General features: G+C 32.8%; 1 protein-coding gene across 1 annotated transcript; it reads left to right on the top strand.

The window, feature by feature from the left end:
* Positions 1-14,280: 14,280 nt before the first annotated feature.
* Positions 14,281-18,653, top strand: LOC145608754 (oxygen-dependent coproporphyrinogen-III oxidase, chloroplastic-like). Its single transcript, XM_081664357.1, has 8 exons — positions 14,281-14,955; positions 15,061-15,136; positions 15,770-15,864; positions 16,377-16,460; positions 17,459-17,546; positions 17,672-17,796; positions 17,879-17,977; positions 18,249-18,653. Exons 1-8 carry the CDS (start codon positions 14,425-14,427, stop codon positions 18,315-18,317), a joined length of 1,167 nt encoding a protein of 388 aa, XP_081520483.1. The 5' UTR covers positions 14,281-14,424; the 3' UTR covers positions 18,318-18,653.
* Positions 18,654-21,168: the final 2,515 nt, after the last annotated feature.

Genomic DNA, 21,168 nt, shown 5'->3' with positions numbered 1-21,168 from the left:
TTTTTATTTTAATACTCTGTTTTTGTGAAAAAAAGGGTCACTTTTGTGAAGAAAAAGGGTCACTTTTGTGGAAAAAAAGGGTCATTTTTGTAAAAAAGGGGTAACTTTTGTGAAAATATGAATCACTTTTATAATAAAAAGGGTCACTTTTGTAAAGAAAAAGGGTCACTTTTATAAAGAAAAAGGGTCACTTTTTCGTAAAAATGTTCGATGTACAATAAAATTACTGTAAACCGGGGGCATGCAAAAGGAGTTGTTTATTTTAACAGTTTCTCTCTCTCACTTTCTCAGAGTAAGAAGATGAACTGAAAGTCAAAATATTAGGAATTATATTTTGGGCATATATAAAGAGAAAGCTGTTTGGTAAAAATTAGAAATTTCGACGCAGGACAAAGTGTTGTTCTTGCAAGGCTTATGTGGGGCCGAATGCCTAAAGTACTCTCTTCGTTCCTTTAAATTTTTCTATTTCTTTAAACTAGTGTACGAGTATATATGCTAACTTCATTACTATATTTACCGTAATATTTTATGAATAGGTTTTAGACGAGTAACTTAGATTTTACGGAGTACTCCATGTCTCCATAATTAAAAAAATTTATACAATAATCTTGGGTTTTTCAACGCAATAAATTTTAAGATCAAATCTTGAGTTTTCAAGCAATTTATTTAAGAGCAAGGTGTGTCAAGGTCTCAAGGACTATGCCAATCCTCTTAATTGCACTCAATTATATGTGCTTGTAAATTTGTACTCCGTAATAACTTTTGGTTCATGATTTATATTTCAATTCATATATCTTTAACTTTCTAATAGATCAATTATAGAGACATAATTACTTCACTCAGTGTATAGTACTTTAGTAGGTCTAAGATTAGTGATTATACATGCACTGTAATTTAACATGATTTTAAAAATATTCTAGATAAAATCAAAGCTGAATAGCTAGAAGAGCTAAAATATTGAGTTAAGCTAAGCTCAAGTGTTATGAGTTGAACTGTGTTACTTCAAACTCAAGCTAAGCTCGACTCGTCTTGTTATTACCCTTGACCTATTCTATTTGTTTAACTCTTGGACCTTCTTTGTGCAAGGCCATCACTTGATTACCATGTAATGTGTGGTACTCAAGATATAGTAGGCCTATAATATGCATACATAAATGTATTTCGAACCTGTATTTATTAGTACTTGCAAATATATAGATTGATAATCATCCAATTATCATTATTATCTCCCTGAATTGCAAACTTCAGGTACAAACCAAAAGCAAATCCATTGTTTAACAATATTATTAAAGAAAAATGGACTAAAACAGATATAACTTTGGACATTTTTTTGATAAAAAAAGTTCTGTTTCATTTTGAAATAGTCCCAAGTTATTAGGAATAATTTTCCTCAAATGCACCCCATATAAATATAGAGCTTTTTAAAGCATTTTCAGAAGATTTCCCATATAACTTTAGAATCATTTTTCAAAATAATTCAAACTTAATAATTTTGAGAAAACTAGTCCAAAAATCATATTGTTTTCGTCCATTTTCATAGCAAATAAACCAAGTTCAACATTATTAAAAAAACTTATTAGCAAATAGATTGTTTTTGCTTTATTCTTATTTTAAAATTCGCCTAGACGACGAAAGGACCAACGAACGCCTCTTCAATACTCTCCCAGCCATGGATCATTGTTGACATCAATCTGAGGATCGGTGTTTAAGTAGGCAGTAACTGCATCCATAGGATCCTACATAACATCGACAACAACATAGTCATGATATTATTTTACGCAATTAGTGATTCCAATATTCAACAAATTAAATTCTAGCTCTCCATACAACCAACAAGACTAGATAAATTAACTTGGTATAAAAACATATAGAAATGAACCGATCAAGTGAAAAACTTTACTTAAATAAATAAATTATGAGGTAGTTTATGTACGTACCATGGAATATTCATTGTCATAAACATCAGATAACCAATCCTTGAGGTGATTTGAGGCTCCACTATTGAAGCCATGGCCCTCCATTTCCTACAAATATATATTATCATACGGAAAATATGTGTATGAGTCCAAAAGACATGGAAAAATAAGCACATAAACATGTACGTATCTGATTATCTAAGGCATGATACATTTATGATGTGTATTACTCGTACTACAGTAATTATTTTGAACGTATATTTTAAGATATCAGTATCATGCATGATTTGCATTTATTGACTTTATATATAGATATAGAAAGATATCAAGAAATTAACATTACCAAAAACAAAAAAAAAAAAAAAAAAAAAAAAAATATATATGTGAACATATCAATGCAAATACTCTGTAATATTTGCTTCAACCATTGATCTTGTGTATTGATAAATGTGATAATAAAGATGTGTAAACTAAAAAAATAGAGGAATTAAATGAATAAGAAATTAAATACTACGAAGTAATTTAATAATAAAAGATGGATTGGTCGAACACAATTGATTGATTGCAAAGAAAACATACCTGAGCTTGTTGATCATTTGACGCAGAAGAACCATTACTCTCTTGATTTCCAACAGCCAATTGCTCAGCAAATGTAACCATATTTTGATTACCAGTTGATGTGTTGCTCAAATTGTCCGAGTCATCAGAAACAACTTGAGGTTGTTGCGCAACAGAATTGGGCATGTTGCTCGTAGCAGCAGCAACAGCAGGCTGAGGTTGCTCATCAACGGAGTTGAGCACATTGACATCAAAAGGTGCTTGCTCAGAATCGTCGGAAATGTGAACAACATCAGTTACAAGGCCAGGTTGCTGAACAAAGTCAGACAAGTCAGCCAAAGGTAGCGGACCATTGTTAGCCTCATCAGGAGAAGATAGCGCGGCATGGTTCCACACAGCTCCCAAAGGAGTAGTAGCACCGTTGGACAAATTAATCATGGCAGCTATTTTCGAGAACGGTTGTTGTGATAAGTTGAAAAATTCACCCATAGGACTTACAAATGAATTTCGTAAGGTGAAATTGGGCGTACCTCCCATTGGAGGGGCAGTAGTTTCTGAAGGATAGTTGGACAGCCTAGTCGTCGTAGGATCAGTAGAAGGATAAGACGCGACATAGCTAGGCATGGCAGCAGGCACAGGAGTAGTATGATGAGGCATAAAGTCGGTGCCAAGATGTTGATTCATGTAAGTTGGCATATAATTCAGCTGAGAATTAGTAGGACTATAAGATTGTCCCACAAAATTACCAGGCATATGACCAACAGAAGGTTGTTGCATCATGTTGTTGCCATTAGAAAAGTTGGGTATGCCTCCCCGAAAGTAACGAGCATTTCCATTAAGTCCTTGATATGGAGTTGCGAATAATGCTCCGTTATTGTCCACAGCCGTACCATTACTTGGGCTGCCGCTATGTAACCCGTCATATCCGAATGGCCCTTGTGTCATCACAGTTTGAGGTTGTGTACCCGTACCATAATTATTGATGTAACCACCAACATTTGGCACGACATTCTCTAGTACATGCCTTGGTACATTATTGTTACGCATATGATTACCAATAATATCATGGTAATAATTTGCACCATTAGTTGCACCAACAGTAATATTAGCACCACCATTGCTTGGAATTGGTGAGACAAGAGGTGAAATGGGCCGATAAGGAGTGTACAAGCTACCAACACCGCTAGTTGCACCAGTAGCACCATTACTCGGAATTGGTGTGACAAGAGGTGAAATGGGCCGATATGGAGTGTACAAGCTACCAACACCGCTAGTTGCACCAGTAGCACCATTGCTCGGAATTGGTGTGACAAGAGGTGAAATGGGCCGATATGGGGTGTACAAGCTACCAACACCGCTAGTTGCACCAGTAGCACCATTGCTCGGAATTGGTGTGACAAGAGGTGAAATGGGCCGATATGGGGTGTACAAGCTACCAACACCGCTAGTTGCACCAGTAGTACCATTGCTCGAAATTGGTGTGACAAGAGGTGAAATGGGCTGATATGGGGTGTACAAGCTACCAACACCACTAGTTTCACCAATAGTACCATTGCTCGGAGTTGGTGTGACAAGAGGTGAAATGGGCCGATATGGGGTGTACAAGCTACCAACACCACCAGTTGCACCAATAGTATCATTGCCCGGAGTTGGTGTGACAAGAGGTGAAATGGGCCGATATGGGGTGCACAAGCTACCAACACCACTAGTTGCACCAATAGTATCATTGCTCGGAGTTGGTGTGACACGAGATGCAATGGGCCAATATGGGGTGTACAAGCTACCAACACCACTAGTTGCACCAATAGTATCATTGCTCGGAGTTGGTGTGACAGGAGATGCAATGGGCTGATATGGGGTGTACAAGCTACCAATACCACTAGTTGCACCAATAGTATCATTGCTCGGATTTGGTGTGACAGGAGATGCAATGGGCCGATATGGAGTGTACAAGCTACCAACACCACTAGTTGCACCAATAGTATCATTGCTCGGAGTTGGTGTGACATGAGATGCAATGGGCCGATATGGGGTGTACAAGCTACCAACACCACTAGTTGCACCAATAGTACTAGTAGTACCATTACTCGAAAATGGAGTGACAGGTGCAAGGGGCCGATAAGGGGTGTACAAGCTACCAACACCACTAGTTGCACCAATAGTACCATTGCTCGAAATTGGTGTGACAAGTGGTGCATAGGGCCGATAGGGGGTGTACAAGTTACCAAGCCCTTGAGATGATGGCGATAAACCAATACCATAATCGGAGGTGTTTGTACCATTACCAAACATTGTCATTCCATTATTCTCCCCGAATTGAGTATAAGTTCTCCTCCTTTTGAATCTAGTCCTATTTTTATCATCTTCAATCTCTTTCATAAACATTGCAGTTGCATAGTTAAGCAAGTAGCTGTTGTGAACAAGGTCTGGAAATCCCTCCCAAGTTAAGCTTGCCATCATTTGATTCCAATCAAAAGGAACACCATATTCTCTGATTTTCATACAGGCGTCATAAATTCGCCTCATATAGATCCGATATTTCTGCAATAATATTGAACAAAATAATTTATGTTAGAATTCGTAACTATAACCAAGTTTTATATAGGAATTTATTTGAGGACGAAAAGAGTATGTATACTCCATATATATATTGCGAGTAATTAAGTAACAAAGATTTAATGTACGTGAATGTATGTTTTCATAGCCTCACTAGCTCGAAATATATATATATATATATATATATATATATATATATATATATATATATATATATATATATATATATATATATATATATATATATATATATATATATCATTTTATTAATTTGCTCTTATAATTAAGTTGTGTAAGAATAGATGGTTCTCACGTATATGATCTAGCATGATTTTTCTTACTAGTAGTATTAAATTTTTATGTTACGATGAAATTTATAAAAAATAAATAAAGTTTGAGAAATACTTGTATGAAAGCGCAAGTTCTTATTGAAAATATGTAAGAGAATTATTTTAGCATACGAAGTTGATTATGTACCTGTAGATGGCTAGATATTTGTTGTCGGGTCAATCCATTAACATTCATGTGCTCCATAATCTTTTTCGGAACAGCCCCTGCATTAAAAGTAAATGCAAGCAAACAAATTGAGTATGTACTCTATGATCTTAAACATGCACGTGCGCATCTACAGTAATTATAAAGATATCAAAATTATGTTACGTTATTATTAAGTATGATGATCAATTTAATAACTTACTATCATAACCAATAGCTTTCATAGCGTCCAAGAATCTATCGTGCAACGCTGGTGTCCAAATCAACTTTGGCTTGGGCCTCTTCCTTATATCGATATTAGGGGGATCTTCATTTTGGTTATTACCATTCATCAACTTATTCAAATCAATTTCAACAGATTGGCCTTGTATAGGTCTTTTTCCCTTAAAATTGTTCTTAGCTTTCATTCTTATAAGAATATACCGCCAAAGATTTTGAACTTGTTCGACTAGTGGTGGCTTATTTATCACCATTGCTCCTTCTTGCAAACCAGTTTCTATTGCAAGTTGTTGCTTGTCACTAACTTCCGACATCACTGCAATTACACAATTATCGTGACAATTAATTAGATGAGTTTAGGTTAATAGTTAATTGATCCATATTGATCGAGAGTAATTAAAATAATTTCAGTATGTCAAATGACTGACTCAACCAGAAGTCTAAATGATGGTTGGACTCCCACGAGACTATAATTGATTTTTAATATTGTTATTTTATACGACGTAGATTATAGCAAGTAAACTTACAAACAACAGGGATTGAAAAATCGTCTTCGATTTTCTGTTGGAGCTCAACACCATTCATCAAGGGCATATAAATATCTGCTATCACACAGTCAAATGAGACCGCTTTCAATTGAAGAATGTTTAACGCCTCAATAGGGTCTCTTGCAGGAGTCACTGAGTCATATAATAGAGAGGAAAAAAAATTATTAGTAGCAAATTTGAGATAGTATATAATTTTAAAGTTATTTTGACAAAATTATAATATGTTATTAATTTCATGGCATTAAAATTTAAACATGGGGTACTATTTTTTTTTACTAACTACACAAATTCATTACTATGTGTCTTGTGTCTATGTACAATTGTGCATGCAAGACCTCTTTTAATTTAACGAAATTCATTGACCGCTTTTAGGACTTTTACTAAGTACAAAAATTTAATTGATCAATTTATTAATCAATTTTAATTTTATCAATAAATCTGCACATTACCAATAATTGAGTAAGTAAATGTAATAGAATTAATCTATAAAAATAAATTTCTCAAATAATTTATATATTAATTATTTTTAGTATCAATTCATAATAATTTATGTATTAATTACTTTTAGTATCAATTCATAATAAACTTGTAAATTACTAAAAAAAAAAAAAAAAAAAAAGAGAGAGAAAAGAAACAATGTATAAAAAAAAACAATTTGCAGAAATCGATTTTGATAAGACAAACTCAGTTGTAATATGCTTAAGCTCGTAAAATAAACAACTATATACAATCCAAACTTTTTTTAATGATCTGGCAATCTCAGTAAAATTCTTTTTTTAGCTGGCATTTTTTTTTTTTAAACATTTTTTAGCTGGCAATTGAATTATATTTATTCATTTATTTCCTATAACTGTAATTAGATTTTTTTTTCCTTTTAAGAAATCTTTTTTTTTTTTTTTTTTATTGGTATAAATCCTCAATTAAGCAAAACATAATTACACCTGTGTAACTCAATGTTAGGTACATACAATCGGTGGTAATATAGTAATATGGGCAATAAACTTTTATAAAACTTGCTCATTAGAAATGCATGAGCAAAACTTGTAAAAGTCAATACACATATACTACGTATGATATATTTGATGATAGGTATTACTCGTAGCATTTACTTGTATGTTTACAATGAGCAAAAAAATTATATTTGTTGGAAGGTAGGACACTTTTATTTAGGTTGAATTTTTTGTTATCTTTGTGATGGAGATGAATAATTAGATGTTATCTACTTCGTATTAACGTAAAATTTTGCTATAGAAATTGATTAATGGAAAATCTTTATTGTTTTTGCTTACTCTAATCTTTCGCTCTTCAGTGGAAAAAAAATAAAAAACAAAACAAAACAAAACAACATAATTAAAAGTCCAACCATTTCATGTTTCAAAAAAATGTAATGGTTGGATTTTTTAAATACGTTTTTTTTTTTTTTTTATCTTTCTTATTTATTTTACTTTATTTGGTTTCTTTTATGGTAAATTAAGGGTTTGTTTTTGCTTCAAACACAAAAAAAAAAAAAAAAAAGTTAAAATAAAATAAATATATAAATAAATAATTAATTAAAAACAAAAATATTAAGGTTTTGTTTTGTTCACCTTATTTCCACTTATTTCAGGTAAGTTTAGTTAAGTTCAGATCCAATTTAATAAGTTCTGATAAGGGTTATCCAAATACAAATTAACTAAAGTAAGTTTTAATAAAATATAATAAGTTCAAATGAATTCATATAAATTTAGATAAGTTCAAATCGAATTCAGGTGAATAGAACACACCCTAAATTTTCACTTTTATACCTCCTTATTATTCTACCATATGGTCTACATTATTATATTGTATACCACTTAGGTCTACAATATAATGTACTCGTATGATAATACCAATTAACAAAATGGACCAAGTTTTCACTAATTTCCTTTTCAAAAAAATGTCATTTATAACATTACCTTTAGCCGCTTCAATTCTTTTAAAGAGATCACACTTTTTTTAATTCTTAATACGTATTACATTTTTTGGGTCAGGGTATCAATTTTAAATATTTAAATAAAACTTGCATTGTAACTTTTTGGATAGGTTCATTAAGCCACGTGTCACTCTACGATTGGTTAAATTTTTTTTTTTTATTGTAACCTAGCCCTTAAAACGTGGGAGGGGTTTTCAAGCATAAGGGGTGATTTTGAAGGTTGGTGGGATGGTTTCGAGCGTGGTGGGGGCACTTTTATTTGATGGTTGGTAGCGGTGGTTTCGGGGGTTGGTGGGGTGGTTTCATGAGAGGGTAGGGTGCTTTTGAACATGAATAAGGTGGGTTGGGGTGTTGCAATGGTGGGTTGGTGGCAGTGTAGGTGGAACGATAGTGGGGTGTCGGCAAATGGTGAAGTGGTGAATCTGGGGATACTGGATGGGGAGGAGAGAGATATAGAGAAATTGTAATTTAATTTTTTTTAAAAAAGGAGGTGAAGATAGAAAATTTAATTAAATTAAGTTTTAAATGAAATATAGAGACATGTGGCATGGTTAGCCTATATAACATGTTACATTCGAATTTGACTTGTTTAAAATTGATAACTCCCCCATCGATTGTAATAATATTAAGAATTTATTAATTGGTTGACTTGTTAAAAAAATCGGTCAAAGGTTGTATTATTCATGACAATTTTTTTACTATTTTTTTTCTTGCTACAATAATAAGGGAGATTAGAAAAAGAACAAGGGAATAAATCTCTTTAATTTTTCTTAATTTAATGCTTACTTATGTGTAGAGCTTCTTTCAAAAAAAAAAAAAAAAAAAAAAAAACTGTGTAGAGCTGGTTATCGGGTAGGGTAGCACAATGATAATAGGGTTAGGGCCAAGCGTAAAGGGATTTTAATGGACAAAGTTTTTAATGGACAGGATCCTTATTGGGTAGGGCCAATATGTTTTTCCAATATAATTGATAAAGAAAATAAATATGTAAAAATAATTACATAAATAAATTTGTATTCACATATACTTAATAATGATTTTGCCCAAAAATTTATTTTATTTAATATTTTGTAGGCCCGCCCATTATCGACCCGCCATTGACCGCAGCCCGCATGGACCCAACCCGAGATTGACCCTATGAAATGCGACCCTCTTTGACCCAATCTACACCGACCTTGACCCGACCCGCCCAATAACCAGGTCTAATTATGTGGCAAACTAAATGCTTAATTTTAAAGGCGGAAAAAGTTAGACAAGCCCGGCCCAAAATGACAGAGCCTAGGAGATTTTTGGGCCTAAAATTCGAGCTCAAGCCGGCCTAGTTCGATTCTTTAAATTTTTGAAATTTGGAAAACTTAACTATTATTTTTTAGTTGAAATTTCATCTGACTCGAAAATCATGTATTTTTTACTCGATCTAAAGAGTTTGGGCACAACTTTTTCGGCTCAAACTAACTTTGGCCTATGTGCTACATGTTTTAGCCTAGCCTAGCCCAAGTCTACTCAAAAAATTCTTATGGAAAATTGTTCGGAAAAATAATTAACAAAATTAATTTGTTAAAAAAAATATATAATTTTTGTATTAATATTTTGAATTTATAGCTTTAGTTTAAATCTTAAAAATAGGTAGACTGGATAAGCTTATTAAGTCAGAATAATGAGGATTAATTGCAAGCATTTATCGAATTGATAAAAGAGGGCGATTCGGCTCGACAAAACTCCTCCATCCCAAATTAAATCAGTTTTTTTTTTGCAAGTTCAAAACATCAATCGATTGAAGTCAATTAGAAGAAAAAAATAATATTGGATAAAAGAAAGAGCGTCTTTTATCAAATTTTAGTAAGATAAAAAGTACCTGAAAAACACTGTAAGAAATCAAAAATGAATTAGGATCGATTCTCAATTAATAATCGATGTTCACAATTTTTTAAAAAAAATTATATTTAAAAAAAACCAATGAGCTTTAAGAATTAACATTAGAGCATTAAAAAACAATTTATTCATGATATAGAGCAAACAACTAGATTGTTTATAAACTTTTATACATACTAAAATTAATGGAGATGAAGAAAGTTTGATAATTTTTTTCATTACCTTGATAGTTAAGCATGTTGAGCAGCCCCATGAAATAATCCAAGTATGAGGAATCATCATCTACAACCAAAATCTGAACTTTAGGGACACTCTCATCTATTGGTGAACAATTGAATGGAATTTCATAGTCCTCATTCATTCTGTTGTGTTTAATGGATTTAAAAACTAGAGGCCTAATTTTATTTTTATTTTTTTTTATTTTTATGTATAAAAAGAAAATACTTTGAGATCAGGAGATTTAGGACTGTCTTCTCTTAATAGAGAGTGTATGTAAAGACACTTAAAGGAAAAGAAGACATGTATAACATTGTTTTTAAGGGGGTATTTATAACAAAAATGAAAAGGGTATATGTGACTAACTCTAAGATATAATATGACCAAAGTCCTTTAATTGACATATATTACTTACTATATTATTTATTTAATGAGAAATGGTAAATATCTAAGTCCTAAAAAAAAAAAAATCTAAGCAAGGATAAGGACTCTAATCTAATGGAAATGTATCATTAATTGAAAGCCATACGACATCAACAATAAGCATTGAACTTAAATTATTGATAGTGGAATTGAAATTATTTTTAATTAAACTTATTATATAATTTTTTGTTGAATTTAAATTATTTTTACAGATTAAAACTTTTTTTAGTGATTAATTGTTGTATATATTCTTTAAAGCTATTAATTTTTTCTGACTAAACTGATTTTACTAAGCTTAACTTATTTTTACTAAAATTATTGTTTTAATAACATGGATGCTATTTGTGAATAATAATGCATACAAAAAGAAATGATAGGAAAACAAAAACATGTATCTTTACTTTCTTATAATGTCAAATTTGGTTCAATAATATAGATTTGATTTTAAATGCTCAAATTTGGTTTAATAATATAAGGAATTGTCTTCGTACCTAATGCTTTGGTGTTTTTTCCATTTAGGCAAAAATCATTAAGTAATTTTTAATTTGAATACATGGTTCTATAATTCATATGTAATGCAATCATTCACAATTTTTTTTTTTTTCATGGATCTTAACAAATTTAATGATCTCCTTTGTTTGTTAAAAACACTTCATATAATTGTTCTTTTTTTGCAGGATATCCCCCTTCATAAGAACTTGTTATAAAAATTAATAATTTGCTAATTTACACATTTGGATCAATGTTTGGGATTACCAAATATTCTAAGCAATTTCTTTCCAACAACAAAAATTAGCTTAGCTAGAACTTGGATTGCATACGATCGATTAAGGTGATGGACTTAAATTTATAGTATGAATTCATTTTTAATTTTTCTAAACACATGTAATTAAGCTTACATTTTTTTATATAATAACTCTTCATATATTATTACAAATAAGTGTGAAGTATTGTGAATTTTTATTAAACATATATGCTGATCTTGTGTTACACATAGCATATAGGATATAATCATCTCATTTTCAATAGACTTTGAAAGACAATGAATTTTGAATAATCTTTCAGACTTTGTGTACAATATCCATATTAATTTCCAGCAACATATGGTAAGAAAATCATATTCGAGACTTGAATTTGGCGCTCAAACTTACCGGTTTATTTGAAATTTATCACGTCATTTTAGCGGGTTTACGTAAATGGTATACAACTAAGTTTGTAAAATTCTTAGAGACATGATGTCCAAGACCTGAGATTGGAATTTGTCTACATTAGTGTTTGGTATACCATAATATACTTAATTAGACAAAATTACACTATCATATTTTAAGAAATGCATTACATGAAATTGCTATATAATTAGTTATATAAAAATAATTGCTACCTAGCTATGAACTTAGATATTGTTGGTTGGTTACAACTTTGGCCTTCCTTTTATTTATTTTATTTTATTTTATTTATGGTGCTAGGTCTGTCAATATTTTCACTATTGATTTCATCATTTAATTTAATTATGTGAATTTATAAGAAAACATAACACCTTAGATAATATTGTACAACACATGTAGCTTGATTTATATTTATTTGATCACCAATAATTGAAAATCAAAAAAAAAAAAAATTATAAATAAGAAAAATTAACATAAAGAAAATGGATCGAACGAACATATGGTTTTTGACAATGGTCCTATTTACATATTTCCATATTTACAAGATTTTCACTTGTGTTGTAATATTTTTTTGATACTATTAGGTGTACAATAATGAGGATTTTAATCCAATTAGTGTAAATTTAGGCATGGAAGGAATAGTCTATAAGTATGTACCACCGTACCCAAAACAAATGAGAACATATTTTCAACCGACTTAATTAATGATATACATATATATTGAGAGAGGAGAATTAATTTTATTTCAATAAATTAACACAAACAAACAATGGTTGGTAAATGTATGCTCAATGCACGTGTGACAATGACCAACTACGAGTAAAAACGCTAGTAACTTAAATTTACTGGTTCCACACTCCCATTCACACATTAACAAGGATTTGACAAATTAATTAGGGAAAAATCTTTCTTGATTTTGCTTTTTTTCCCATTTAATAGTATTGATAATTAGGTAATTACTTTTAATTGAAAATAAAAAATGAGTTGTCATTAACAAGTGCTTAGGTAGATATAAATTTTTTTTAGGAAATAAATCTCCCTCTTTGAGACTCTATAATGTCTTTTAAGTGTCTGTTATGAATTTGAGGATCTCTTATAATGTTATTAGACTGTCTCTAATTAATGCTGCACCACGTGGTATTTTAATACAGTATATCCTTAGGCTGTCTCTAATTAATGCTATGCCACGTGGTATTATAATATACCCCTTTACTTTTTGACTAATAAGTTAGTCAACTTTTGTTTTCAAAAGTACTTGTTACTTTGTTAGAGGTGATCAATAATGGGCGGGCCGGGCCAAGGTAAAAAAAAATTGCCCATTTCTCAGATCGGGTCGGGCCAAGCTTCGGGTCGAAAACGTGTGCCCAAACCCGCCCAAACTACTTGGGCCATGCGGGCTTTTCGGGCCAATTTCGGGTCGGGCCAAAAAAATCAACTAAAAATGCATAAAATCCATTTCCCAAACCCGTCCAAACCTTTTTTAAGGCCCAACCCGATTTTAGGCTGGAAAATTTTGCCCAAAATCGGGCCGGGCCAGCAGGGCGAGATAAGTGTGATCAGTTCTAGTGCTTGTTTAATCCAATGTATACCATAAGAAAAAACATAGTCATGTGCATTCTTAATTTCTTATTTAATTTGTCTCATACTTTAAGAATATTTAACTTTTATTATTTTTTATTTTTATCATGTAATTACATAAATTAACACTTAAAAATGTTTATTGACAACTATGCTCATAGGTTATGGGAAGGACTTGGTCAGTTTTCCTAGACGGTTGAATGAAAATTTAAATTTCTATTTGTTTGGCCAATAAAAATTATGACTTATGAATCCAAAAATTGGTCTCATTTAATGTACCCTGTTAAATTATAACTACTGTGTGGTCCAGGATAAGCACAAAGTTGTTACTCTAGAGTCTAGACACTTGTAATAAGATAGCTAGGACAGTTTCATTCCCTTAATTTTAATAAATCATCCATAAAACCTCTACATATATGGGTTTGCCTTGTAAATTGTATGATATCGAGTAATTATACTCTTTATCCTTACAAGCTAAGAAACAAACGCAATGCAAACCGATTACCTTTACAAGCTAAGAAAAAGTTTTACTCCGTAGTCAAAACTAGTAACTTCAAATTACAAACCGTCTAGCGAAAGTAACAATAAATTCTACTATAATAAATAAAAAAATTATTTAAAACTAAAATTCTACTAAAATTTTACACTCGAGAATAGAATGAACTCCGTAACGGCGTAACTAGAGTCGAGAAAGACACAGACTACGACTTGACTTTGTAATAACAAAACATGGGCTTAATTTGGGCGCCCACAACATCTCATCATCTTAAAAAAATTTCAACACATTGCTTTTGGACCGTTTAAATTAATTCAACAACATCTTTTTCTTTCTTTCTTCCTTACTTTCTCTCTCATCTTCTCCCCAATCTCCGATTCGCCGGAAACCACCGTGCACCACCGTCGCACCGGCGGCGCATCACCGAACAATGTCAACATCATTAATCTCAACGCCATTTTCACTCCCAACAAAAACCCACCTCCAATCTCAACAATCTCAAGCATTTAGTACCCTTAAACCTTCAATTTCTCTCTCTAATTTCACTCCTAAACCACTTTCTCTCTCCTCCCGAAAACTCCCACCTCCTTCTGCCATGGCAATCGAGAAAGAAACCCCAGAAAACGAAGCCCCACCCACATTTCTCAAGGACCCATCTACGTCATCCGACAGTGTACGAGGAAGATTCGAGAAGATGGTAAGGGATGCACAAGACAAGGTTTGCGAAGCAATTGAGGCTGCTGATGGTGGTGGGAAGTTTAAGGAAGATGTTTGGTCGAGACCAGGTGGTGGTGGTGGGATTAGCAGGGTTTTACAAGACGGTGTCGTTTGGGAGAAAGCTGGTGTTAATGTTTCGGTTGTTTATGGTGTTATGCCGCCTGATGCTTATCGTGCTGCTAAAGCTGATGGTGGGTCTCATAAACCTGGTCCTATCCCTTTCTTTGCTGCTGGAATTAGCTCGGTAAATTTTGATTTTGTTGATTTTTGATTGAAATTTTGAGGTTGAGATTTTGATTTTGTGGGTGATGTTTCTAATTTTGGATGGTTGTTTGTTTGATTTTGAAAGGTTATGCATCCCAAGAATCCGTTTGCTCCAACTTTGCATTTCAATTATAGGTACTTTGAGACTGATGCTCCTAAAGGTATCCAATTATGTTATTGAATTTTGTTGATATTGATTGAATGGTAGCAATTTCAATTTTGATTGACTAGTTATGATTATTGATTTAGCTTGTTATCAATGTAGAGTGGTAATGGGAACGCAATTCGCTACCTATAGTTCTAAAGCTAGTCGGATAGTGCTCTACATTACCAATTTAGCTCGTTTAGGATGATAGTTCGTGGCCATTGTGGGGGTATTAGTGAATTAGGTGACAGGGACACTGGTATAAACCGAGTATCAATACTTAAAGCCAGAAATTGCTTCATTGCTAATTGTCTATGAAATCTATCTTTTGCTGTGATCACTGTTTTGTGATAAGAGGTAGAATGATGGCAGGGTTCTTGACTGTAATGATCTTCATGGGTTAACTGGGTGCTGGGAGGTCCATTAGAATTTTCAAATAGTTCTCTTGCTAAAGTAATAAATTGTAGCTTCTAGAGTAGTTTCTGTTGTGAAATTGTGCTGAAGAATTCTTTCTAATTCAAAGGAAAGAGCAGAGAATATGATCTTAGCAGCTTGATGCAAAGCTTTGTTATGCTTTATGGCTTGTAATTTTTAGTTTTAGACATCGTCTGGGTAGTGCTCTCAAACAAATGTTGTTCTAAATGTACAGATGTTCCTGGAGCACCTCGACAATGGTGGTTTGGTGGTGGTACTGACTTTACTCCTGCCTACATTTTTGAGGAAGATGTTAAGCACTTCCATCAGGTATTTGCTCCAATTAAGGGCTAGAAATCTGTCAGTTTATGATGTGAAGCTGGTGTTTATATAGTTATTCTGTTGCGTCATTTAATTTCAGGTGAAGAGAACGTCGCCTTAGTATTCTAGAAAAATCACATCAAGTCTAGTTTTTTTTAATGAAGAATCTGTATTTTGAACCTGGTGGTCATTCTTATACTGCAAAGTATAATGCCTCTGTCCCCTGCATTTCTATCATGTACACCTTGATGACTTTTATTTTTCGTATAAAACTACTGAACACTTTCTGGTTTCTAATTTGCTGTTGGCCATATGTGCTTGACAGAATGATGATATATGCTTGCTCCTTGGGTTGACAAGAAATGTTGCTGGCTATATCTATTAGCTGTGTTTATGACAAACAAATTACATAGTACTGTTTGCTAAATATACTTACATGTTTGATGTTATTGCTGCATTGATATGGTGTGAAAACTTCACCTTAACTATCATATTATGCTGACATGTGGCTCACTTTGTAGGTCCAAAAAGACACTTGTGATAAATTTGATCCTAGCTTCTATCCTCGTTTCAAGAAATGGTGTGATGATTACTTTTACATCAAGGTTTGTTTCTTATAAGATGATCATATTTTACTGTCCTCGGGTGCGTAATCTTCCATGTGCTGATGTGCATGCCTAATTTGTACTTTCTTCAAGAGTGGCTTCATTTTAAGAAACCTTGTTTTGTTGAATTGGGAGAATTTTTTGCTTTGTGTTGCCAATTTACTGATGTGCTATACTCTAACCATGTCTGCTCTATTGTATGGAGTATCAGGATACTTGTAGTATCTTCCAGGTTCATTTTGGTTTTAGTGATGAACAACATGAACGAATTTTAGCCCATCAGCCCCATCCTGTTATAAATTTACACAGTTTTAAGGCTACAGTATGCTTTCTGAGACTACTTCACTCTCAAATGTGAGTCATTTTAGCCCATCAGCCCCATCCTATTGCTCTAAATTATAAGTCAATTTACAATATTAGTACAACAGCAAAAGCCATTTTATCATATCAAGGTAAAACCAAATTGCTAATTTGCAAAGGTGGCTAAAATGCCTTATGTTTTAAGATAGAGAGAGTAAATTGCTAAGGCCCTAATTGAACCTTGAAAATAAAAAGAGGTGAATACTCAAATGACTTCCCAGTTATCAATTTTTCCACTCTTCCACATGCTAACTTACTGAGAGCTGTAGTTTGAGCAGGCCGATTCACTAACCAGGGTTATTAAAAGCCTACGGATCAGAAGATTTTCATCTCCTACTTTTTCTACAATTCTTCAGATACATATATTTTTAATTTTTTAGTGTGCTTGTTTGATGGGAATCATGTTGCTGATGCTTGTGATAAAGAACTAGAGCAGTAGAGCTCTACCATTATAGAAAATAGAATGTTAGCTCTTTCACACTTGGTTCTTTTTCTAACTGATATCGGATATTTGTATATCATACATCTGTTTTTTTAATCAGCATTCTGAAATATAGTTTATGTACTTGATATGTGATTTAGTCAACATTGTTATAGTTATTTATGGTAAGAATTTATTCATTAGCATTTTTCAACAGCACCGAGGTGAACGAAGAGGGCTTGGTGGAATCTTTTTTGACGATCTAAATGACTATGATCAAGAGATGCTTCTTTCCTTTGCGACTGGTATGTGTAAACAGTGAATCCTCTTGTAATCTTTATACTAGTATACCAGTTTATTCTTGCTTTCCAGCATTCCAGATTTCCAGGTATGTTTTTAACTTTTGTGATGCTTTTACTCAACTTTGCAGAATGTGCAAACTCTGTGATACCTGCATATCTACCCATCATAGAGAAAAGGAAAGATACACCTTTCACCGATAAAAACAAGGAATGGCAGCAGTTACGACGGGGACGTTACGTAGAGTTCAATTTGGTATGAAAATAGCTTGAAGGCTAGAAATTTACTCCTAATTCTTTTGCAATGGGCTCACTTTTATTATTTGATGGGTTTATAGGTCTATGATAGAGGAACAACATTCGGTCTGAAAACTGGTGGTCGTATAGAGAGCATTCTGGTCTCTCTTCCTCTGACTGCTCGATGGGAATATGACCATGTAAGCTTTTTCGTAGCCCCCTATGATCCTTGTACTATGAAGCCTTATGAGTTATTCCCCTCTTTCAGTCCCAGCTCAAAGTTAACATTACTTTAGGGCACAGAAATGAGCTTGGAGAAAGAATTACGAGAGGTAGAATGTTACGTGGAATGTTAACTTTGAGCTGAGACAAAGGGAGTAGAAAGCAATTTGAGAACTGACATGTTGCAATATTATTATATGCATAAATTCACTTATATTTTCCATTTCTTGCCCCTCTTGGTGTTTACAGAAGCCAGAAGAAGGCAGTGAAGAGTGGAAATTGTTGGATGCTTGCATCAATCCTAAAGAGTGGTTATGATCGTGACAGTGCCTTTGTAGAATCGGCCTGACAACTTTCTCCAACCTCTGCCATTGAGTGAGACTGCTTGAAGTTGTAGCAATGAGTTCTTTTTTGTTCATAGATTGTATTTACCCCTTTTTTGAAGGTTCAAGTGTTCAGTTGTAGATTAATTCTGAGAATCATCCGTGCGATTGTAGATGTAATAGCCTACTATGAATGTAATCAGGTTAAAATTGTAAGAACCTTGCTCTCTCTTGTAGTCTTGTTACTTTATTAAGTGTGCCTACTATAGTATAAAGGACTAGTTTTGTCAAATTACTCAATAAAGTTTGGTCCAGCATGATTCAGGCTCAACCCAAGTTATCCTCTTAAACTGGCTTAAATGATGGCCCAACTTTGAAATAATTAGAGGCAAACATTCTAGCTACAGATACTTCAACCCAAGTCTACTACTAGGCTTGAAGCTGGCTTGTATAAATCTATTCAAATGTTTACTTATCCTAAACTCTACAAATCGAAATACTCCTCCCTCGAAAATTTTCGCATTTAATTTCGTGGTTTGCAGTCTCTAATGGACACTTGAGAGTATAAAAGGTTGATTGTTGAATATTAAACTTGAAATGAATTTAACAAGATCACATTGAAAAACTTGGTGCAACGAAGGAATGAAGTTGTAATATTGGTACACCATTGATGTTGTTTATATTGGATTAAACTTGAATTAAAAAAGTTTTAAAACTACATCACGAACATCCATGCCGTTGTTCAGCATACAATCGCAATTTTCATCGTTAATTATGCAAGAGATAATGAGCCAAAGTCAAGGAAGTCCTAAATGGAGTGGTTAAAATAATTACTTTACATAAGTTAGAAAATTAGACTTTCTAATAATAGGAATGGGCCCATATTCCTGATTTTTAGCAGCAACTTGATTTCAGCCCATTTGTTAACATTATCATCTTAGCCTACTTTATGCCACTATAGTTCGTTGTTTCTTTGCCCTTGTTTTTTACCATTCACAACCCTATGCACCATGTTTATCATCCTATACCTTACTAAAGTTGACAACAAAATAAAATTATAAAGGTCATGGTTTCATTTTAGTATGTAGCTAAAGCTTTAAATATTATAGCTACAAGCCTACAACTAAGATACTCCTAAGTTTTAAGTACTACTCATGGTCCAATAATACTCTATGAATGAAAGTATTTCCTTCTTTTTCTTTAAAGATCTTCATGTGGTATATTGTGCGACATCTCATATCAATAGGAAAATATGAATTATTGATTTAGAATATTAATATTAAACGGATTAAGCATAACACAATGAGCATGAAAAACTCTGTGGAATATAATGAGAAAATGAAGTACGAAGTAGTATTTATGTATTATTGGTGCACCATTGTCACCAAATACTTCATATAATAAATGTTCAAATATACGAGTAGTATATTTGAAAGTGATGCTCAGGAAATCAGGAGCTTACTTAATAGGGAGGGTGATGAAATGCATCATGAATTATCTGCCCTGATTATTGATGTTGCTAGAGCTTTAAACAACAACAAAATGGTGATAGTGTTCAGTACTATCCCTAGGGAGCTAAACTCTTTAGCTCACTATTTGGCTAAGTATGCAATGACTATGAGTTTGGGCCATACTCCTCACTATGCTTGCCCAACAAGTGCAATTGCTGCTTTTGAAGAAGATATGAAGGCTCTGCATGATGCCACATCTGCTTAGTTCTATTTGGTTTCTGCTTCTTTCAGTTATGTCTGTAAACAATATTTCAGTTTCAGTTTTTAGACAGTATGACTATTACGGTTTTCATAGAATGCATTTTGCTTTACGCATTTCTATGATAGTTATTATGTAATTTTAAGGGCTTTACCCAAGTAATATAATTGCTTCCTTTGTGTTAAAAAAAAAAAAAAAGATGTATAATTACAAGTTACAAGTTGATCGATCAATTGAATTTTACATGGCTTTGGAGAAACATGCGGGAGCCACTTGTTTTGTTTACATTCCATGTTGAATTGTCATGTCTCATATCTTTCAATTTTGCCACTTATTTCTCTTTCTAGCTAATTAGTACTCCGTGTAAGGCCGTCCTACTGTTCCTCTCTTTTACAAGTAGATTCTTAATCAGTGCAATAGCAACATTCCCATTTTACATCATAATTGTTACACTTACATACATCTATTATTACTTATGCAAGAAAATTTTGTAAAATCAACAAAATTAAAGATACAGATTTACGTGATTCACTAGAGATATAGCTACGTCGATTGTCTATGTATAGGTGAGATGAGATTTTTATGTAACTTTGTAAAGATTATTAGAATAGAACAAAAAGTATACTCTAGTGAAATATTATACGTATCAAAAGAATAAATACTTAAATAATGTATAGTGTGTATATAATTTAACGTAATCAATTTTCGTAAATTAATTAAGGAGAAAATAATTGTCAAATCAGCTCTTAATTGTTTGGAATAAATGATGGTGTTTGTTTAGTACTCCTTCCAACATTTGCCAACTCTATGGTTCCTATGATCAACTATACTTCGACGAGGCTAGCTAGTTATACATCCATATGTATGGTTCCTATGGTCTAATATAATGTACATATATGTACAATTGACAAATCACAAATCAAGCAATAATGCAAGGAGGCAAGAGTACATTGTTTTGAAATAATTACGTTGGCATGAGTACTTACTACTTACTAATTAACCCTTTTTTGAACACTAAATATGACATAAATTATACAATCACAAACTATTTCAAAATAAGCCATATATACGATATTGCAGTATTTAGAGATCAATACTTGGCCTGGTAATTATTACATGCAGTTTAATTGGTTTCT

Source organism: Chenopodium album, chromosome 23 (genome assembly GCF_948465745.1).
Source record: "Chenopodium album chromosome 23, dcCheAlbu1.1, whole genome shotgun sequence".
In the NCBI taxonomy this organism is placed as follows: domain Eukaryota; kingdom Viridiplantae; phylum Streptophyta; class Magnoliopsida; order Caryophyllales; family Amaranthaceae; genus Chenopodium; species Chenopodium album.
The sequence above is the reverse complement of the archived record's forward strand: the minus strand, read 5'-3'. Positions and strand labels throughout refer to the sequence as shown.

Coding starts and splice junctions, on each gene's coding strand:
- LOC145608754 (XM_081664357.1), top strand. CDS start 14,425: ATGTCAACATCATTAATCTCAACGCCATTTTCACTCCCAACAAAAACC. Junction 15,137..15,769: donor TGAGACTGATGCTCCTAAAG/GTATCCAATTAT, acceptor CTAAATGTACAG/ATGTTCCTGGAGCACCTCGA. Junction 17,797..17,878: donor GTTACGTAGAGTTCAATTTG/GTATGAAAATAG, acceptor ATGGGTTTATAG/GTCTATGATAGAGGAACAAC.